The sequence below is a fragment of the Melanerpes formicivorus genome, unplaced genomic scaffold, assembly GCF_026170545.1.
Source record: "Melanerpes formicivorus ecotype bairdi unplaced genomic scaffold, bMelFor1.0.p_v2 SCAF_28, whole genome shotgun sequence".
Taxonomy (NCBI): Eukaryota; Metazoa; Chordata; class Aves; order Piciformes; family Picidae; genus Melanerpes; species Melanerpes formicivorus.
The window spans coordinates 8,936,988-8,959,466 of NW_027142380.1; the positions used below are offsets into that span (position 1 = coordinate 8,936,988).

Below are 22,479 nucleotides of genomic sequence, written 5' to 3' on the forward strand. Positions count from 1 at the left end.
TGAAAGCTTGACATGACAGCTTTAATGGTATCACTGCAAAAGAGATCAATTGGTTGTAAATGTTACAGTGTCCATGTGCTGCATTGATAACTCCAGGCACTGTGACACAGTTTCCTGACACAATTAATCTTGTATGATACTTTTGAGCTGTGATTCTTTCTGTGATCAGCCACAAATCAGTGGTGATTAATTCTGGAAGACCCACTAATTAAATCAAAGGGCCACTGCAAAGAATACAATAAAATATTGCCTGCATGTGCATACTGAAGAGTAATGTGCAAGAGCCAAAGTCTGATGTGATGGTAGCCTCCTAGTTTTAATAAATCTCCTCACTCAGAATTCAGAAGCAGTTATTTTTTTACTCTGAGGGCAGTGGGATCCCAGCAAGAAGACTTGTCAGAGGGTTTAGCTCAAGAGTTTATCAGGAAAGTTGAGTTTTCCTCTCATGTAAAACTGCGAGGGTTGAAAACTCTCCAAGCTAGGCATTAAGATACAAATCAAAGCCTTCCAATGCTTTTCATGATGAGCAAAGTGAAACAAAACAGCCTGGGAGAGCCCAGAATCCTTGACCATCTGTGATTCAAGTGTCTGTTTGAGGTGGAAGACATTTGGGTTCAAGTTGCTCTTTCCCTTCCCTCCTGAAGTGCAGAAGCAGACACCTGGACATTGGAGATGAATGTCTGCACTTCCAGTTAATGATACCAGGACCCTGAGTTTTCTCTGTCTCCTGATGGGACTATGTGTTTATCTAATTCTATAATCATTCAGAATGGCTTCTATAATTACCAGAATGGTTTAGGTTGGAAGGGAGCCCAGACATCATGTACTTGAACACCCCTGCTGTGGGCAGGGATAGCTCTCAACTAGACTTTGTTACCCAAGGCCTCATCCAGTCTGACCTTAAAGATCTCTAGGGAGGGGCATCCACAACCACTCTGGGCAACCTATTCTGGAGTCCCACCACACTCATACTGAAGAACTTCTTCCTAAGATCTAGTCTAAATCTACTCTCCCTCAGCTTCAAAACAGGGCTACCCTTATGAAGAGTCCCTTTCCAGCCTTCCTGTAGGTTCCCTCCAGGTATTGAAAGGCCCCCTGGAGGTGGATCCCCCTGGAGTCTTCTCATCTCTAGGCTGAACAACCCCAGCTCCCTCAGCCTATCCTCACAGCAGATCTCCAGCTCTTGGGTCATCTTTGAGGCCTCCTCTGGGCTCACTCCAACAGTTCTAAGTCCTTTTGCTACAGAAATGCACTGAGAAGACCAATGGTTATGGCACCCAACCGGGATATTGGAGACCTAGATTTAGTTGTGGCAAATGAGGCAAGAAATAGGTTTGCACAGGAGTTTCTTATGTCCTAGATGAGTGATCTCACTATTAGTCTATTTACTGGTGTCTGTGGTTTAGTCAGAAACTCCTTATCCTTTCCTGATGTTTTGCTGGGAGTGATGTGCTTTGGGGAATAAGAAGAAACTGATATTTTTCTTGTCCTACTGGAAACTGTTCCACCTCTCCAGCAGACAGCAGCTGTATTTTCCAAGGGCTTGAAGACTATACATTATTCAAAGTACTGGATGTGAATATGCAGGTCCCTTTGTTATCTGCAGTTTCACCTACAGAGTGGGTAATGCTCATTAGCTCCATTTTGCCTCTCCTAAGAATTCCTAACATATTAATAATCCTCCTAGAGATAAAATCTATGCACAATCTGCATTCAGGCAATCAGCATTATTGTGATTGCTTCTTTTTGTGTTTACTTATCCTACAGCATATAAAGGTTCCTTAAAGTCCTGGCCTTGAATTTCTCACCCTCCTCTTTTGCTTTGACTCCTGCAAGGTGACCCTGCAGATGTCCTTCTGGATACTGATGTTTCAATTTGTTTTTTCACTATCAGAGCTCCCTGTCATGACTTGAACACCAGGATAGCAACGTTTGCAGTGCCAGTTTGGCTTTGTACAGCCAGGATGCTTTCATTCCTTTGCTGTTTAATTGCTATTAATTTTGCTGTTTAATGCAGTTGCCTACCCTGAAACTTTGACTAGTTTAAACTTGCCTGCAATGAAAGCAGAAGACAACATCTGCCCTGGAACTCTTAGATCAATTTATTTAAGGAGTGGTTAAATTTTTCAGACTAGTTTCTCTGCAATAATCCTTGAGCTGCTTGGTTTGGTGTGGGCTCCAACCCTGCTCTGCTTCTCATCTTCTTGCATGTGCTTTGGTTGCATTTTAGATTACCAAAACTAGCCAGGTTGCCAGCATCAGTGCTGATGTTCTGTGTGACTAAAGAAGTCCTAGATTCATTAACTCTTTAACTTATACTTAAGCCCAAGTAGTGCAGTGGTTACGCACCCCTGTGAGTTATTTTGTGCACAACCTGTGTGTTAAATTGATATGAAGGACAAGCTTGATGAGAAAGCATGCATGGCAGAGGTTTTACACCTGAGGGGATGAAGAGGCAATGCAGTCTTTAAACAAGACTTCTGGAGATGCATAAGAATTGGGACAACTCCAGGAATGAGGTAGAACAGCTGCCTAATGTCTGTCCTCACCTGCATTGACTTGCAGTAGCTTCTTGAGAACTCCTTCCTCGCCAAGACTTCCCCTATCATACTGCACTCCCAGACTGGTTTCTGATCACCCAGAAACAACCTGGCACCAGTCAGTCCACAGTCCTCTTCTCCAGTCTTAGCCTCAGGCTTTGGTTCTGTGTGGTTTTGAGTTGTCCCTTCCAGGCATGACAACTACAGGAGCTATACAAAGGCTTTGAAAAGAAATGCACTAAAATAAAGCCAAAGCAAAGCTCATGGATATCACAGAACTGTTAAACATCTCCATTCAGCTGCTTGGCTTTTAATTCTATGGTCTGTGCACTTTATGAATGGAGAACACAAGCAGAGAGTTCTTACTGTCAGTAAAATGCATCATTACACTCTATCACCTGGTAAGTAATGGTAGTAACTAAAGGCAGAGCGTGCAAAGGACGATGTTAAGGCAAATATTTTCAGATGCTGTATTAAAGGGGAAGCGAAGGACAAAACTGCAAAAAGCAGCCATGAAAGAGCAATTTCTTTTGCTTTTTTGTACAGGTGTCCCCAAATTCCCCAAAGAAAAGATCGAGCCCCTGGATGTGGAGCACGGCGATTCGGTGATCTTGCACTGCAACCCCCCAAAAGGCATCCCACCGCTGCACATCTATTGGATGAACATCGGTAAGGCAACAGCCTTCCTGCAGCTCCTGTGAGGAGGCTCGACCCATTTGTCTTCCAGAGCAGTTTCATTACAGATTCCTAATTGATGGGAAGGGTAATTGTGCAAGTGGATATTGGAAAGCAAAATTGAGAAGTGGAGGCTGGAGATGTGATTTTTACATACCGCAGAGTTAAATTGCAGAGTGTGTGGCGACACAACAAACTATTAAAGATGAGAGAGCAGATATTAAAGATGAGATATCAGAAGGCTTACAGGCTAGTAAATGAGTCTACCTGTGATGAGGAGTGCTGCATTTACTATAGAGAGGGTAAAATGTCTCAATGCATTACTTCCATCATAATTATTTTCCTCCTTTCATAAACTAATGGTTGATTTATGATACTAAGGAGAGGGGAAAAAAAGAATCTGTCAGCTCTGCATAATTAGTTCTTGTGGGGTTCTGTCATGTTATTCTTCAGCATTTATGCTCTGTAGGAGCTTCTGGGAAAGCAAAGCGACTCAGATTGCCTCCGTGACACGAAGGGTTTGCTTCTGATGCTGACCAAGTGGTTGCATAGACAGGGTGCCAGATTAAGCCTCTGATCTTGTAAGGCAGCCTCTCGACTCCTGACATATTTACTTATCACCAACCTGCATTTGGCTGGATCAACAATGAGACAGAGCAGCAACCTTGGTTCATACAAACGCTCCCCTGTTGTAATCTGTAGTTACAGGAGAGCAAAATGCTTGGGAAAGTGGCCTTGGGGGACACCTGTGAGTGCCGACCTCCAGATCATCATTACAGGGCTTTGTGGTGGGGAGAGGTGCTGCAGATTTCCTTTCAGCTGAGCAGGAATTTTGTACCGAGTAATTTTTATTATCAATTTTTTATTATCATTGATTTAAAAATAGACCATATATACATTCAAAATAAATTAGCATGTTAAAATATTATTAATTATCTATATATTGGTAAATGCCTCATTGTTTCTGATGGGTCTTCTACCTCTTTCCCATCAAAGTTCTATTCTATTATTAATTACCAATATATTGATAAATACCTCATTGTTTTTGATGGGTCTTTGTAGTGGTTTGAGCCTTAACTGAGAGCTAAAAGCTCAAATGGGGAAAAGGCTGAGAATCTCTTCCCCACTCCCCCCCCCCCCACACACCCCTCCCAAACAGGGAGAGGGAAAAAAAAGGGTAAGGAGCAAATCCACTAAACAACAATCTGGAGTCAGCTTGGAAGTAGAGAGGCGAATAATTTTTTTCTTCAAATTATATATGTATGACAATAACAGGGAAAAAAAAGGTTCACAAGGGCAAGGAACAAGAATGGATGGGAGGGGGACAGAAAAGAATAATACAAAACCAGTCTTTCTCTGAGGAGGTGCAGAGGCAGCAGGGAAAAGGATCAGGTTCAGCCATGTGGCTGAGGAGCAGGAGGGCAGCTGCAGTAGCTCTCATCCAGCAGAGGCAGGAGCCAAAAAGGAGATCCAACAGTTATGATGTCCTACTTTTTATACCCTAGCTGGGCAGGGAGGGAGGAGTGGAACAGACTCAGCTTTCCCAGGGGGAAACGCCCTTCAGGGAGGGTAAAGTACCCACAAGCCCTCCCCACTGCTTTCTTCTTTTGTTTTCAGAAAAAGGCATTAATCCACCACAGTCTTCTACCTCTTTCCCATCGAAGTTTTATTCTATTATTAATTACCAATATATTGATAAATACCTCATTGTTTCTGGTGGGTCTTCTACCTCTTTCCCATCAAAGTTTTATTCTATTATTAATTGCCAATATATTGGCAAATACCTCATTGTTTCTGGTGGGTCTTCTACCTCTTTCCTATCAAAGTTCTATTCTTTGATTAATATATTGGTAAATTAATACACTGGTAAGCACCTCATTATTTCTGGTGGGTCTTCTACCTCTTTCCCATCAAAGTTCTATCTGGAAGCAAGCACATAGCAGGAGAGTGTGGTGGGTTGAAAATTCTACCCCTCCCCAACCTCAAATTTGCCAGACCAGCTCAGTTGGAAGCAAATGACAGCTGTATTTACAAGCAAAACTACAGCCTCCAATGGAATGCAATGAATAGGTACCAAAGATTTTCACACCCAACAGTGATTGATTTACATTTTACTACTTTCTCTTCAAGAGCTGTGAAAATTTTTTAAAGGCATAGCCTAAAACCAGCCCAGAGAGCATGAGCAGTCAGGCTGGTGGAGCAGTCAGGCTGGTGGAACAGCTCACTGGGTTACTGTGTGGTAATTGTTTTCTCTTGCTAGATTTGCAGCACATCCCACAGGATGAAAGGGTCTCCATGAGCCTTAAGGGAGATCTGTACTTTGCAAACGTGGAGGAGAATGACAGCCGGAGTGATTACTGCTGCTTCGCAGCCTTCCCGCGCCTGAGGACCATTGTCCAGAAGATGCCGATGACGCTGAAGGTTTCCCGCTGTAAGTCTGGGCACGAGCAGACTCTTGGTCTCTCTTGTTTTCTAACTCCTCAGGCCCTAGGGAATGCAGATGTGTGCCCTGATGACATTCTCTCTGAAGAAAATCCACGCTGCTGTGCTTGTTCCTGCATTGTTAACCTTACACTAAGACTAAATTCAACTAATGAAAGCTTTTTGCATGTCTGCCCCCAAAAGTGCCCTCTTCTTCCTCCTCTTCTCTCATCAGTGAAAGCAAAGGATATCTTAGGGAAATCTGCTTCTCTTGCGTTCCAGTAGGTCACCAGTGGATGAGACTTCACTGGATCTTGAGGACTTTGTGGGCACCTCCTCCCTGGGCACAGGTCTGGTTTGGTCCAGGTGGAGCAATGTGTTTGGGAAGGATGGTGCTGAGCCTTTGCAGACTGTCTTCAGCACCAATAGTGACACACAGCCCATTTTCCATTTTTATAGGATGCATAGTTTGTGTTAGAAGGGACCCTAAAAATAATTTATTTCCAGCCCCCAGCCATGGGTAGGGATACCTTCCATTAGACCAGGTTGCTCAAAGCCCCATCCAACCAGGCCTTGAACACTTCCACGGATGGGGAATCCACAACATCTCTGGGCAGCCTGTTCCAGTGCCAAACCAGCCTCATAGTGAAGAACCTCTTCCCTAAATCTCATCTAAATCACCCCTCTTTCAGTTTAAAGCCATTACCCCTTGTCCTATCACTGCATGAGCCCTCTGGCTTTCTTGTACACTTCCTTTAGGTATAGAAAGAGTCCTATGAGGTCTTTGTGGAGCCTTTATGATTATTATTTCCTCAATGAAATGTTGTGTAGGGAACATCAAATGTTATTTCTTTCTTTATTTATTTAAACCTCTCTGTATCCCTGTAATCTCCAAGGGTCTTCTACACAAAGCTGTTTCAGGTGCTCCCCATGAGCCTCACTGGGCTGTGTGGGGCTTGCTGTCCCATCATGATGTGTGTGCATTTTCTTGGTGTGTAGCTGCCTGCTGTGGTATCAAACTGCTCACTGGAGATGTTTTAAAGTTACTAAATATATGGGGGGAAAGAATGCAAATATCTGAGGAAAAAACCCAGCATTTTGGAGCACTCTCTCATCTGTGTTAAACCAGCACAGCCTGACAGCAGCCAGTGGAACTAAGACAGCTTATAGCAGCTGGAGATCCATCCTGCTTTGCTTGACTCTCTTTTGGCTGTAATAGCTTCTGGTATCACTTGTACCCCTTGCTGAGGCTGCCTCTGCCCTTAATATGAGTCTTCTGTTTCACTAATACTTTTGACCTTTTCAGGCTTAGGCAGCCCAGAAAGTCAAGGAGATTTTTTTCTTTATGAATGAAAGCCTAATATTTAATATATGATTTTAAGGGTTTTCTTTGTTAGGATTAAAAGATAAAGGATTAGCAGTGGGTTTGTGTATCTTAATGCTTACTCAAACCATATTCTGGGATAATAATTGTGAGGGGAAAAAAAAATAGCAAAATGGAATGTTGCTCTCCATAGCTTTTCTAATGAGTCCAGTCCCATCCACAGATTACAGGGAAATGAGATGGGATTTGGCTGTGGGGCTGCCCTGGCGAGGACTCAGCAAAACATTTCAGTGCTGTCATCAAAGCCATGAATAGAATAGAATAGCATAGAATAGAACAGAATAGAATAGAATAGAATAGTATTAACCAGGTTGGAAAAGATCTTTGAGATCATTGAGTCCTACCTATCACCCAACACCATCGAATCAACTAAACCATGGCACCAAGTGGCCCATCCAGTTTCTTTTTTGAACACTTCCAGTGATGGTGACTCCACCACCTCCCTGGGCAGCACATCCCAATGGCCAATCTCTGTTTCTGGGAAGAACTTCTTCCTAAGATCCAGCCTAAACCTCCCCTGGCATAGCTTGTGACTATGCCCTCTTGTTCTGGTGCTGGTTGCCTGGGAGAAGAGACCAGCCCCCAGCTGGCTACAACCTCCCTGCAGGTAGCTGTAGAGAGCAAGAAGGTCTCCCCTGAGCCTCCTCTTCTCCAGGCTGGGTGCAGGTAAAGGAAAAATAAAAACATAAGGCATAGAATCACAGAATGGTAGGGGGCTGGAAGTGACCTCTGGAGATCATCATCAGAGCCTCCCACTCTGCTTCATACCAGGCCCCTGTTGAGGGGCTGGATAGAACAGACTACATAGAAAAAGTTAATCAATAAATGAATCAATGAATGAATAAATAAATAAAGAGAGAGACTGGAGAAGTTGTGTAAAATTTCTTTTTAGTAGCTCCTTGGGGTTTAGTGTTTCTTGTATTCCACCTTAAATCACGGTCATGTCACCCATGAAGTATTTTGCAGCATAATCCCTGTCTTTAAAGCATTTTCTTTGTGTTTTCACTGAATCACTGCTCACCTGTTGCTTCACTTTCTGTTTCCCTTTCTTTGTTGCTTTCTTTTCGCGGCAGAAACGCAGGCTGGGGAGGTGGGGGGAAGGAGCGGGGTGGGGGGCGTGGGGGTGCATGCTTTTCTTTTGGTTGATTTATTGTTTCTTTTGATTCTGTGTCAACTCTGCATGTTTGTGTTTGGTTGTCACTTTTGTTTATTCCAGTTAAGCATGCTAATGACTCAGGCTCACCTAACGCTGCCGTTACTAAGGGTGAGTTGAATGCATCTGTTCTTTAGCCTTGAAACTGAGAGTCTACCAGCTGAGATGAAAAGTGAGCTGCTGCTCAGGGAGATGAAAAAAAAAAAAAAAGAATAAAAAAGACACACCGACATTAAAAAAAATCCTTTTTATTACAATGGGTTGGATTTAAGTGGTCCACGGAGAACAATTTGCTCATCTTGTACTTTTTTGACAGAAAACTGAAGGGGTTTTAACAAAGAGGTAGTTTTCTTGCTGGAGAAAAGAACATTCACATTTCATAATGATGCAAGGAAAAGAGACTGATGTCCTAGGTTGTCTTGCGTTATCAGTTCAGAGCAGGAGCCAGGGCTGGATGCTCCAAATCTTCCTCCTGCAGTGAAGAGGCTGATGATGGGTGTGCACTGTTTGAAACCATGAATTCATGCCTAAAGGGTCACCCTGGGGCTGCATGACTCCAGGTTGACCTTCAAGTGTGGATTTACAGAGCTTTAGCTGCTCTGTGTTGATTGTCACCATCATAGTAGATGGGAGGGAGTACTCTGGGCCATATATTTCCTTATCTGCTACTCACCATGGGTAAGCACTGCAAGGAAGCCCTTCTTATCCTGGAGATTCACCTCTTGCCTCCCTCTGTGTTCCCTTCTTTGTGGAGCAATACCCTGAAAATACTCTGGCGAGGTTTATGCAGCACTGTGGATAAGTCAGAAGGCAGCTGTTGGCTAGTTCTGCCATTCTACACCTGGTTAATTTTGATCAAAACATGTAAAAATGAGAGTCTTGGGTTTTCTGTGTAGCTCTTGGCTTGGAATTATTTGCTTACATTGTTTCTGAGAGTCTCTACCTTTTGAGAGACCCAATTTGAAACTTGTGAAAGACCTCATTTTGTTGCCTGAACCCTGAGGGGTTTGAAATCATAGAATGGTCAGGGCCAGGAGGGACCTTCAAAGGTCATCTAGTCTGACTTCCCTCCAGCCAGCAAGGACACCCGTGACTAGATCAGCTTGCCAGGGCCTCATTGAGCCTCACCTTAAATATCTCCAGGGAAAGGGCCTCAACCACCTCCCTGGGCAATCTGTTCCAGTGTTCCACCATGCTCATAGTGAAGAACTTGTTCCTAAATGGAGACTCTCTTTGGGTTTTGGGATAGATAAATCAAGGCACCTATCAGTCCCCAAGCCTTGGCCCATGAAGGGTGAGCCTTGTGACCTGAACAAACAGGTCTTGAACAGAGTGGCAGGCACTCAAATACCTGATCTTTTGTTCTTGTTTCCCCTTGGAGAGATATCTGAACTGTTGGTGGTCGGGAAGGGGACTGCCTGCCTTTGGCAACAGGAGGTGGAGGGCAGATGGAAAACGCGTGAGCATATCCAGAGGCACCAAAGTGCCTCTGAGCTTTTGTGACACAGATTTGGAGAGAGACAAAGCAAGGGGAGGAGAGAAAAAAAAAAAAAAGAAAGAAAGAAATTAGAAAATGATTCAGAGAGATGCATGAGGTCTTTTACCAAATCATCCGTAACTGACTCTTTTTGAAGAACTAGTACCATTTGGGGACTTATTCATTACTGAGCTAATTGTTATTATAGTGATAACTGGATAGCCATTTTACTCCATGCATATTTCATCATGAAACCATTGTTTGGCAGGCTGGAACAAATGGCCTGTTGAAATCAAATGCAGGTCAATCTTGTTTTATTATTTTAACAGTCTTCCTTACAAATTGTGTCTCCATTACTGTAGATTTAATAGTTGTAGAAGGGAGGGCAATGCCCTGGAATGCTGAAGTCAGGAAAGATGGGGTTTCCTCTGAGGTTTAAAAGATGATGCAGTCAATGCAGGAGGAAGGTGCTAAGAAAGATGGTGTGGACCAGAAGATCAGCAAATGAGAAGACCAGAATACCAAGAAAGGTTGAGGTCTGTGATAGAAAGGGCCAGTGCTTGGATATCATAGAACCAACCAGGTTGGAAAAGACCTGGGAAATCATCAAGTCCAACCTATTACCTAATACCTAGCACCTCCTGACAACTAAACCATGGCTCCAAGTGCCACATCCAAGCCTTTTTTGAACACCTCCAGTGACGGTGACTCCACCACCTCCCTGGGCAGCACATTCCAATGGCCAATCTCTATTGCTGGGAAGAACTTCTTCCTAACATCCAGCCCACATTTCCCCTGGTGCAACTTGAGACTGTGTCCTCCTACTCTGTTGCTGGCTGCCTTGGAGAAGAGACCAACTCCCACCTGTCTACAACCTCCCTTCAGGTAGTTTTAGAGAGCAATAAGGTTTCCCCTGAGCCTTTTCTTCTCCAGGCTAAACAACACCAGCTCCCTCAGCCTCTCCTCACAGGGCTTGTGCTTGAGACTGCAGGAAAAGGGAGTGCTGCTGGTGGTGTTATTACTGTAGCTGTCTCCTGACTGTCAAGAGGAGAAACAGGAGAGTCTCAAACCACATAAATGAAAAAAAATATTTACAAACCAGTGTCTGAAACCTGACAGAAATAATGTATGTGGCATTATTGAGGGATAAGCAAAGGCTGTAAGATTTAATATCTAACTTTTGGTTTATTTTAATTCTTTCTTTCTTTCTTTTTTTTTGTTTTGTTCCTTTTTCTTTCTTTATCCAGCAAATTTTATCAAGGAAAGAAAACCCAAACTGCTGATCCCTCCTGAATCTGCTGGCAGCAGCTCATCAGTCACTGTCATCAAGGGAGGTGTCCTGCTACTCGAATGCATTGCTGAGGGGCTGTGAGTAATGCACAATCCTGCACAAACTTAATCACCTTTTGAAACAGAATTGAGCAAAGAAACAGATGTATTAAGAATTGTACAACTACACCAAAATGCAACTATCTGTCTCTACAGTTTTCAACTGAGCCTAAACTCTGCAGAGTTTGCCTAAAGTGTGTGTAGCCAGTTGTAATGGGTTGGGGCAAACCCCCTCCCCACCACAGGGCAGAAACAACGACTCAAACAAAGGGATTGCAAAAGTGATGGAAAGTTTAAATAGAAAAAACAATTTAAAAACAAACACCAATGAAAGCTTTACAGAGAACCACAAGCACCGTGACAAAGAGAGAGATCCCAGAACATACCCAAGAACATCCCATCCCCACCTGGGGGTACACCCAAACACCCCCAGGGCTCTTTCCTCCCCCCCCAACCCAGCCTTGGGCCTGGGCAGGCCCAAGGGAGGCGGCTCACGCCATTTTACCTAGGCTGCAGCTGGGGACAAATGAGGAAGTGGAGACCACGCATGGGCATTTTATAGGGGAGCAGGGCATTATGGGAAATGGAATACCTGCCTGTGACCACCCCCTGGGCTGGGCCCACCCCTTGGGACCTCCCAGGTGTGTTCTGTGCAGTGGCATCCGGGCCAGCACCCAGCCTAAACCACCACACCAGAGCAGGGAACTAGCATGGAACACTCACGTATTTGTTATTGCTAGAGCTTATAAACAAGGAATTAACTCATATCACAGTTAATATTGATTTATTTTGATTTCTTTTTTTTCACTTTTTCTATCAAAAACCCTATTCTTGAACCTTTTTTTTCCCCAGTAGTACTACTCTTCAGATGGTGAGAAACCGAGTGACAACAGAATTCTGCTTCTGCGGTTTGGCTCTCAACCTGTAGTGTTTATTTTCTTGTTTTGCAGATTAGGTTTTTGGTTCAGTGCTTTAAAAATGTTCAGTATTTTTCCAGCTGTCAGAGCTCAGGTTTTTATAAGAAAAGTTCCTCTTCTCCCAAGCAACCTGTGACAGAATGAGAGGACATAGGCTCAAGCTGTGCCGGGGAGGTTTAGGCTGCATGTTAGGAAGAAATTCTTCCCAGAAAGACAAATTGGCCATTGGAATGTGCTGCCCAGGGAGGTGGTAGAGTCACCATCACTGGAAGTGTTTAAAAGGAGACTGGATGAGGCAGTTGGTGCCATGGTTTAGTTGATTCAATGGTGTTGGGTGATAGGTTGGACTCGATGATCTTGAAGGTCTTTTCCAACTTGGTTAATTCTGTAATGAAAGACATCCATTAAGGAGATGCCCCATTGAGTGAAACTGGTAGTCCATATGGCCCACTTACAGTGGGAGATGCTGTCTCAGAACCTGGCTACTTTCTGTGGTCCATTCACCAGCATCCAAAATTTCTATACAAAGGATGTCCCTTCCACGATGCTCTCACAGATGACAGTATGTCAAGGAACAAAATGTAGTGAACCAGAGTCAGATGTATTGGTTTCATCCTGCTAACACTACCAATAATGGGCTGACTTCAAATTTAGGTCCAGTCCCACATTTTCTGCTTGGATCCATTCCTGTGCCTGCCTCTGGTCCTTTGTGCTGCATGGGTATCTCAGGCCTGTTATTGCCTTAACAGTTGTGTTACAGCACTACTCAAGCTCTAGTTGTAGGTATGACTACACTAAACCTGGCAGAATATCTCGGTGTTCACTGTAAAAAATATAGGGAAGGGTTGAAGTAAATGTTTTGTGATGGGAAATCAGAGCAATTTTGTTTCTTTGTGTAAATAACAGGACAAAATAAGGGTTAGGAAGGGAAGGGAATGGCTAAATAAATGCTAAGTGCAGTCATCACAATGAGGCTGTGAATACCCCTCTCAGCCCTTACTCCTGCTGCAGCAACTCACACAGACACAAGCTCCACTTTGCCCTCAGCTCAGTTTCCCAGGTTTTACTGTGTGCTTCTAAATGCAGCAGTCTGCCCCAGAACAGATGTCACCAAAGACACAGGTAAAGTGGCAGTCTCTCCAACCACTGAACCCACAATGAAAGCCCAGCCGCTTCTGGTGTATTTGTGATAGAGCTTTCTGTTGAATGGAGACTTAAATCATGCTCTCCTCATGCTGGATGGTGGAGCTGCAGCTCTGAGGAGGCAGGCTGTGCTTAGCAGATAGATGATTCGTAATAAAGGCTAAGCAATTATATCCCCTCTATAAAATTCCACAAAAATCAGGGTATTTATCTGCCTGAGCAAGCATGTTCAAGGTATTTTGTTGTTTGGGGCTTGGGGTTTCTTTTGCATGTGGACTTGAAAGGGCACTGCTCATTTAAGCTGGCAAGATAAAACCTCTACAGTTGGTTGCCATGTCTGAGAGAAGGTGAATTACTTTGTGGGATTCCCTCCAAGTATCTGCAGTGAGTTTTAGTTCCCTGCTGCAACACTTCCTTGTTTAATTCACTCCCCAGCAAGCTAATTCACAGGCCCACCAGCCTCCAGGAGTTCATGGTGGGTTTCCCAGGCACTTACCAGGCAAATCACCTTGGAAATCCACAAAGAGAAATTTTCATGTGTGAGGATTAATATCATGTACAAGAAGAGAAAGCCAGGAAAAAAAAAAAGAGCTTACTTTTTACTTGGATACAAGAAACAGGGATTTTTTATTTCACTCAACATTTTCCAGGAAACATTCTTAAATATATATATATATATATTAATTAACTACTTCTTCCAGGAACCATTTTAAAAAGGATTGTTTTAAATTAAAGTAAATAAATAAATAGGTAGTTTATTTAGTATGCAGTCACTTTAGAAAGAAGACAAAATACTTCTTTGTCCGATGAGCAAATATTTTCTCACTGAAAGCCTTCCAAAATGCAAGGTTCAGATCAAAAGAGAGCAATAGTTTTACTTTTTTTCCCCCTAAAATTCCTCTTTTTCAGGAGAAAAATGATCAGCTTTGCCTATACCTCTGCCAATCCATCCTGCCAAATGTCCACAAACCACGGAAGCGGAGAGCCCCAGCCACATCTCAAGGAAATAAGTTCAGGGGCAGCCAACTGCAAAAATAAAGAATTAAGGACATTTCCCATCTGTCATTTTTTTTTTGTTTTGAAGACTTATAATCTGAGTAGTGACAGTGTCAGGAGGCCGTCGCCTCGGTACAGCACCAAGGCAGCACAGAGCCTGGCTCTGGAACCAGAGCAGGACAAGGACATCAAATAAAAGGATATTTGCAGAGCTCTGCTCCCAGGAAACTATAATTTCTTGGTACCTGGGGTTTTCAGTAGCTTGTGCCCGGGCACTTTGCCACAGTGGCAGATGGACACAAGAGTAAGCAGATCTGACTCTGTGTATGTGCAGCGTGTACGGTGTCGGGGTCGTGAAGCCCAGCTGGGAACGTGCAGACAACAGTCTGTCCTCAGTTTCTGTGTCACTGCTGTTTGCTTTCTAAAAACCTAAGGAGCATGGTCAGCCACCTCCAGTGGCTGGGACATCTTTCTAACCAGGCAGGACACCAAGTGAAATCACTGTAATAAAGTCCTGGCCCCCTTGTCTGTCCTCAAGTGCCCTTTTTGGGGCAGGATGGAACGAGCTCTGCCCCTTGTCCCACAGCCTGTGCCAATACACATACAAGGAATGCAGGCTCACACCTGGTGTTGGCTGTGAAGAACATCTTCACAGAGGACATTCAAATCAAGAGACAGTTTGGAGTCTCTAGTTATAACCCTTAGTATAACACCAGTGTTTTCAAGAGGCTCAAAGACTGAGAACTTCACCTTGCAAACCGTATGCTTGAAGTTGTTCAGCTTTGCTGACATGCAGGCTTACAGCAGCCTAATACTCAAATCAACCTCTTTTTTTTTCTTTTATCCTTTACTGCTAGCCCAACTCCTCATCTAAGCTGGGTCAAAATCACTGGAAATTTGCCCAAGGATGAACCAGAAACAGAAAACTTTGGGAAGATACTGAAGATAGACCAAGTGACTACAGCTGATGAAGGAACGTACCAGTGCACGGCGAGCAACCCCATGGGGAGAGCAAAGCATGAGTTCCATGTTCACGTGGAAGGTGCTGAGTACACTTCACTAAGCTTTTTGATTTTTGAGCACAGAGGGGATCAGAGGTGGAAAGTGAACCTTTGCTAATGTCAATGCAATTCAGAAATTCAATCAGCTCATCAATTTGTGCTAGCCAAGGCCCCACGTTGTAATTTTGGGAGCATTGCAGAAAGAAGCACCTTTTAAAGAGAAGGAAAAAGAAAGAAATGTTGATTTTTATCTTGTTGTTTTCTCTCTGAGCCTCAAAGGCTGTACAAAGTGGTGAGCAGGAATATGAATATGTGAGCAGATCCAATATTGTAAAGCTGCAAGGTAGTGAAGCAGAGATATTGATGAAATGTCTTGTGCTAACCTGAATGTCAGACCAAAAGATCTAATTATTTCACTTGCTCTTAAATGATGTGAAAATGGTTGTGCTGGGCCAGATCAGAGGTCCATTAACTCAATATTCTTTCTTTGACTTGCACCACACGTGAATGCCTTGGGAGGACTGTAAAAATGCAGCAAGCAAACATGGTACTGCCCCTCTGCTCCTCTCCTTCGTGTGCTCCCTTGCTGTCATTTTTGTACAGGATAACTTGAGCAGGGTGGTTTCTATAGCCCCTGAAAAATATCACTAGGCCTTGCCAACAGAGTGAAAAACAAACCAAAACAACCACAACACCAAGAAGAAAACCTTTCTAGTAATGTCTAACAGTTTTAAACACTGAAATGTGATCATCTTTGTCATCCCACTGAGTATCCAAGGCCCATTCCCACCCTTACCTGCACATCTGGAAGAATGACCAGTGCTATATTAGCAGCATTCAGAAGCAGTCTGAGGGTTGTGCATCTCACACACTTGTGAGTAGGGTGGTACACCCCTGTGCACGAGGTGTGGTGGCTGAACAGGGTGAGTGCTGGGCTACCAAAATGGAAACCTCATCTGTTTGTGGATCTGTTTGGTCACCATTTGTTTGTGTTGCTGCTAGAAGGCAGCAGGTTAATGAAGACTGCCAAGATACCTTCACAATGAGCATCTTGCAAAGTGCAGACAGTGGTGCACAGAACCTGCACTCCCTCCATCCTCATTTCTCCCTTCTCCTACTCCTTAAACCCTAAAGATGTGAGTCTATCTGGGGCTGTTTATCTTAGAGAAGAGCAGGGTGAGAGGAGATCATCTCAATGCTGATCAGTAGCTAAAGGGGGTGTCAAGAGCATGGGGACAGACTTTTTTCAGTGGTGACCAGTGACAGGACAAGGAACAACAGGCAAAAACTGGAACCCAGGAGGTTCAGTCTGATCACACAGAAAATACTCTTTGCTGGAGCCCTGGCATAGGCTGTCCAGAGAGGTTATGGAGTCTCCTTCTCTGGAGACTTTCCAGCCCTGTCTGGACATTGCGATCCTGGGCAAGCTGCTGTGGGTGACCCTGCTTTAGGAGGGTGGTTGGACAGGATGACTTCTAGAGGTCCCTGCCAACTCCCCACCAGTCTCTGATTCTCACAAGGCAGGTGCAGATGCTCTTTTCCAGGAGTATAGCAGAACTCCAGTGAGGCACAGCAGGGACAAGTGAGCCCTGTAGAAGCATCACTGTCAATGGAACTCTTTCAGCAGTGCTGCCCATAAATAGCTACAAAATGAGAATCCTGAAGCATGGCTGAAAAACTTTGCTGAAAAGTTTTTCTCTTCACTGATGAAAAATGCTCCAACCTCTGCTCTGTGCAGTAGGGGGAAAAAAAAAAGAATTCCCAGGCAGCATTCAACTGTTAGAGTCTGCCAATTGCTTCTTTTTAATCTGTGCTGCTTCTCACTCCATGGTCACAAGGAGTCCTGCCAGGAGGAAAGGCACTTTCAGCTACCTGCTCTGTATTTACTCATCAGCTGAGGAAAAGCCTTTTCTCCCAGTATGTGATGAATCATCCCTGTCCACTTGACACAACCTTGTGCCTCACAGCCTTCCTCCCCTTCCTGGAAGTGTGGCAGAGGGGGGATACCAGGGCATGGCAAGTTTTCAGCTGGGGTGGAGGAGAAGTGCTGACTCCTAGAAATCATTCCAGATGGTTTGGAGCATCTCCTCTGTAGCTGAATATTTTAACAATCTGGCTATGATTTTCTCACCCTTTAAAAACTGAATCCTGCAAAGAAATTGCAGAAGCTGCAAAAACCAAAATACCAGAGAAAAAACATTAATTAAGCAGCTCAGAATATTGATGCCCTTCTCCTCCAGCCTCTGGAGGGAGGAAAGCTTTCTGATAGCATTGTTTTTGTTCATTAATGAAGAGGTACCCTAAAAAACACATATATGAAGAAGGAACTAATCCCTCTTTAGCCATTGTAATGTAAAAAATGCTTTTGCAGCTGCTATGCAATTCATTTCCCATATGTGTAACTACTGCTGGCTGCTGTCACTAGCAGGAATTCTTCCTATTAGGAATCACCTCACATGCAGGAGATGAAGGTAACCAATTGAGCCCAAACACTGTCTTCTTCTAGAATTTCTAACCAGAAACCACCACTGCCATTAATCAAAGTTGGGCATGTTCATCATTCTTGCAGCAGCTCCTGTGTGAGCACTCAAGGGCAGATCTTGAGTTGGTAGAAGTGAGCATTAATTTCAGTTGGCTTCAGGGAGGTTATGCTGACGCTGGGCATCCTCACAGCTGACAAGCTCTGCTCAAAGGCTGGCTTGCAGGGAGAGGAAAATTAAACCTGGAAGAAAAATTATCCAAGTTATTAACTGCCAGCCGTTCCTGATCTGAAGCTGGTGTGCATAAATCAGGGGGTTGCCATCCTTCCTGCACTATGTCAAATATTGTGTTCTTCTTTCTGATGTTTGAGGATCTCGGAGCAATACAACCTTCTAAATAACATTCTTAATGATGTTTGCATCCAGCCCACTTACTAATCCTACCAGAGTCTGAGGGCAAAGACTCAGGCAATTATTACCAAGTCTATGAAAATCTTCAGCTAGCAAATTGCTTGACTGTTTGAGCATTTTAATCTTCCCTTGCAAGGAAAGATGTAGCCTGGAACACTGGAGCAGGCACGAAGCCCCCATTGTTATTAGAATGAAAGAGAGTGATGAAAAGAAGCAAAGCAAACCCACAAATTGCTTTGACTCCAAATGTTTGCTTATTTGGCTATGGTTTGTAATCCACCAAGCCCAACAGAAAATGTACACAGACAATCTTCTCACTATCACAGTGCCTGATCTAATGGTACCTTGATCTCGACTGAGGCTCCTAGGCTGTGCTTCATAGAAATAATTATTACAATATAATGATTAATTATAGTAATGACATTATAGCTAAGGGCTTTTGCAGCAATGTCTTGTAATGCTTTCATTACTCAGCTAGCGAAAAAATAAAGTGGATGAAGCTAATGTGAGGCAGGACTCTGGCTGGTTGTCTTCAGCCAAAGAATGGCTGTCAGTGGGTCCATGTCCCAGTGGAGGCCAGTGACAAGCGGAGTCCCTCAGGGATAAGTCCTGGGACCTGTCTTGTTCAACATCTTTGTGGGTGACATGGACAGTGGCATTGAGTGCACCCTCAGCAAGTTTGCTGATGACACCAAGCTGTGTGGTGCAGCAGACAGCTGGAGGGAAGGGAGGCCATCCAGAGGGACCTTGACAGGCTGGAGAGGTGGGCACAAGCCAACCTCATGAAGTTCAATAAGAGCAAGTGCAGGGTCCTGCATCTGGGTCGAGGCAATCCCAGGCACAAATCCAGGCTGGGCAGGGACTGGCTGGAAAGCAGCCCTGAGGAGAGAGACTTGGGGGTGCTGGTGGACAAAAAGTTCAACATGAGCTCTCAGTGTGCACTTGCAGCCTGCAAAGCCAATCAGATCCTGGGCTGCATCAGGAGAAGTGTGGCCAGCAGGGCAAGGGAGGTGATCCTCCCCCTCTACTCAGCCCTAGGGAGACCCCACCTGGAGTCCTGCCTCCAGTTCTGGAGCCCCTATTACAAGAGGGATGTGGAGGTGCTGGAGCGTGTCCAGAGAAGGGCCAGGAGGATGATCAGAGGGCTGGAGCACCTCTCCTATGAGGACAGACTGAAGGAGTTGGGGCTGTTCAGTCTGCAGAAGAGAAGGCTCCAAGGTGACCTAATTGTGGCCTTCCAGTATCTGAAAGGGGCCTACAGGAAGGCTGGGGAAGGACTTCTCAGGATGTCAGGTAGTGATAGGACTAGGGGGAATGGAATGAAGCTGGAGGTGGGGAGATTCAGGCTAGATGTGAGGAGGAGGTTCTTCCCCATGAGAGTGGTGAAGCCCTGGAATGGGTTGTCCAGGGAGGTGGTCGAGGCCCTGTCCCTGGAGGTGTTTAAGCCCAGGCTGGATGAGGCTCTGTCCAGCCTGATCTAGTGTGGGGTGCCCCTGCCCATGGCAGGGGGGTTGGAACTAGATGATCCTTGTGGTCCCTTCCAACCCTGAATGACACTATGATACTATGATCTCAAACTGTGGGCTGGTGTTGCACTGGAAAATGGCTTCAAACAGGGATGCAGACCCCAAGGTGGTCACTGCATCTGAAGTTGCAAACCCCTAAAGTTGGATGGATTTCCAGCCTGTGGGAAGTCGTGAGGAGGATTTGAAATTATCCCAACCAATGGGGAGAATGGTGTGGAAGAAAAAGGATGGGCTTCAGTAGGCACAAGGGCAAAGCAATTCTCATCAGGCAGCACTAATTGGCTTCATAAGCTGGGGATGGAAAGTGTCTGGCTAGACTAGTCTGGAGGATGTGCTGGATTGCAAGCTGAACATGACCTGGAAATATTAGCTTTGCAGAAAAAGCAAAAAACATCCTGAAAAATAGAAAGAAAATAGTTGTTTTGAAAAAGAGCCCTGAGAAGTGAACAGGCCTCACGAAACAGAACCAGTTTCTCATTGTGCACTTTTTCAGGGCTGGGGTTAACTCAAACTAGTTCAGGAGGAAGGTGGTGGTGGAGATGTGAAGGAAATGCAAAGATATTATAGTTTCAGATAAGCTTTAATGTCTTGAGCCTTACTTCAGTCTTTAGCTGTTGCTTAACAGTGTCTCTTCGTGGCCCACTTCAGGACGTGATTTAATGGCTATGATGGTGTTGGGTCAGTGATTCAACTCAATGATCTTAGAGATCTTTTTCCACCAAAAGGACTCTGATTCTGTGATATATGGGTGCTCTATTGTGGGAACAGTGAGCTGTGTGTAGAAGCTCTTGCACATCACACTCAGGAGTGTCTTTTCGATGTATCTGTGTGAATATGAGCAATGCTGCTTTGTTTTAGCGTATCACACTGATAACATCTGGAGATGTGCTACCAGGCAACAGCTCTGTTAATCTTCAAAGCGCTTTATGAGCATTAACTAATGAGTCCTCCTGCTCCACATGCATTAGCTCATCTTTTTCAAACAGGAGAAGAGACCCAGTGACCTACTCAGCAGATGCAGAAGAGGTAGGGTCAGGTGTGGACTTAACATTTAGAAGTTTGTTGCTTCTCAGGAAGAGAGGATGATGAATTTGAAGCAGTGTTTTTGGCTTGAAACTGCCTGCTGCAGGGTAGGCAGGCTCAGGGACCTGCTCCAGTCTGTAGAGAACAAAGCATTCATCAGATCAGTGCTTTTTTTGAACCCACTCAGTTCCCTTCCCTCCCTTATGGTTGTGTTTTTCCAACTCAGGGGCTGCTCTGCAGAGGAGAGGTTTCCCCAGAGCTACCCCAGTTCACCTGGCAGTGCTGGGAAAGAAGAGAGCAGAGGCAACGCAGCAGAAGGCTGCTGCTCCTCTACCACCACCCTGTGGGCAACTTTTCCAGGCAGCTCCTCAGATAGTTCTCTCATTCTCAGTGGTGAGAGAATGTTTCATCATTCCTAAACACACTACAGATCAGACTCCCTTCTGAACAGAGGATGGAACAGCAGGATATAAATATGGAAAAGCAGGATATAAATAAATTCAGAATGCACACATAGACGAGCAGGTGGAGGTGCTGTGTCCTCTCATGGAGCTCCTGCATCACAGTCCTCTGCCCTCCACCTGCTCCTGGGCAAGTCTATGGATGCTGCTTGCTCATGCCTGGTGAGGAGAATTTGAGCTGAGTGGATTTTTGCATCCTTCCCGAGTTGATGAAATAGTCTCACCTAATTTCACAGACCACAGTCTCACGTCTGAGGGTTTCTGTGAAGATACTGACCTGTTCAGGTTTACCTCCTTCCCCAGTCTCTCACCTGCCATTTGCATTCGTTTTCCACTTGGATAGACAACTGCCCATTTCCTACACTCCTTGACGCTCACATTTCACAGTCTGAAGGACAGGATTTGGTGTCTGCTGATGCTAATTTTGCCTTTTGTAACATAGGTTTGCAAGAAATCCAGTAGAATGCACTACGAACTGCTAGGAGCTGGCTGGGAACTGTTGGCAGCGTTTGCCATCTCCTGGAGGATCACAGCAATAGCACAGCTGGGTTTGTCTCACTGATCCCTGTTTCATCCTCTCCTTGCAGAGCCTCCTCAGTGGATAAAGGAGCCTGAGGGTGGTGTTTACAGTGTCGGAACAAACCTTGTGCTGCTGTGTGAAGCTATAGGCAACCCAGAGCCTACCATCCAGTGGAAAATGAACGGGATGCCCATCGATAGTAAGTGCAAGCTCCAGTGTTCTCCTGTACGTGGTGGCTGGGTGGGATGTGCCTGTGTTGCACCCAGTTAGAGGGAACACACAAATCCTAACGTGCTGAATCATACCTGGCTTGCATCACCAACAGTGTGGCCAACAGGACCAGGGCGGTAACTGTCCCCCTGTGATGGGCACTGGTGAGGCCACATCTTGAATAAAGGGTTCAGATTTGGGCCCCTGATGACAAGAAAGGCATTGAAGTACTGGAGTTGGGTCTGAAGAAGGGCAATGAAGCTGATGAAGCATCTAGAGCAAACGTCTTATGAGGAGCAGCTGAGGGAACAGGGGGTGTTTAACCTGGAAGAAAGGAGACTGAGGAGAGACCTTCTTGCTCCCTGTATGTCCCTGAAAGGAGGCTGTAGTCAGGTGGGGGTCGGTCTCTTCTCCCAGGTAATGAGTGATATGAAAAGAGGAAACAGCTTCACGTTTCCAGGAAAGGTTTAGACTGGACATTAAGAACAGTTTCTTCCTCAGAAGGGTTGTGAAGCCCTGGAACAGCTGCTTGAGGAGGTATTGGTGGGGTTTAAAAGTCACGTAGATGTGGTGCTGAGGGACCTTGTGGTGACCTGGCAGTGTTGGATGAGCACTTGGATTTGATGATCTTAAAGGTTTGGGTTTTTTTTTCCAATCAAAAGGATGATCTCTCTGATTTGGCATCTATTTATACACTAATTAATATTTATTTACTTAATTAATCTAATGTTTAAACATGATCTTGAAGAGAGGAGGGGTGAAAGCTGGAGTATACAGAGTGGTGATACCCCTGAGTTGCTGCCTCTGCTTCA

At 44.8% G+C, this 22,479-nt stretch overlaps 1 protein-coding gene across 9 annotated transcripts in view; it reads left to right on the top strand.

Annotated features, from left to right (window-relative positions):
* The window catches only part of CHL1 (cell adhesion molecule L1 like), a 177,899-nt gene that overhangs the window by 112,479 nt on the left and 42,941 nt on the right, over nt 1–22,479 (top strand). For 8 of the 9 annotated variants that reach the window (XM_068154383.1, XM_068154388.1, XM_068154379.1 and 5 more), the window contains 6 exons: nt 3,087–3,209; nt 5,476–5,646; nt 8,237–8,284; nt 10,898–11,018; nt 14,893–15,077; nt 21,525–21,656. In XM_068154383.1, coding sequence (XP_068010484.1) covers nt 3,087–3,209; nt 5,476–5,646; nt 8,237–8,284; nt 10,898–11,018; nt 14,893–15,077; nt 21,525–21,656 — 780 coding nt within the window. The remainder of the gene's footprint in view (nt 1–3,086; nt 3,210–5,475; nt 5,647–8,236; nt 8,285–10,897; nt 11,019–14,892; nt 15,078–21,524; nt 21,657–22,479) is intronic. The other variant, XM_068154381.1, reaches the window with a different exon arrangement.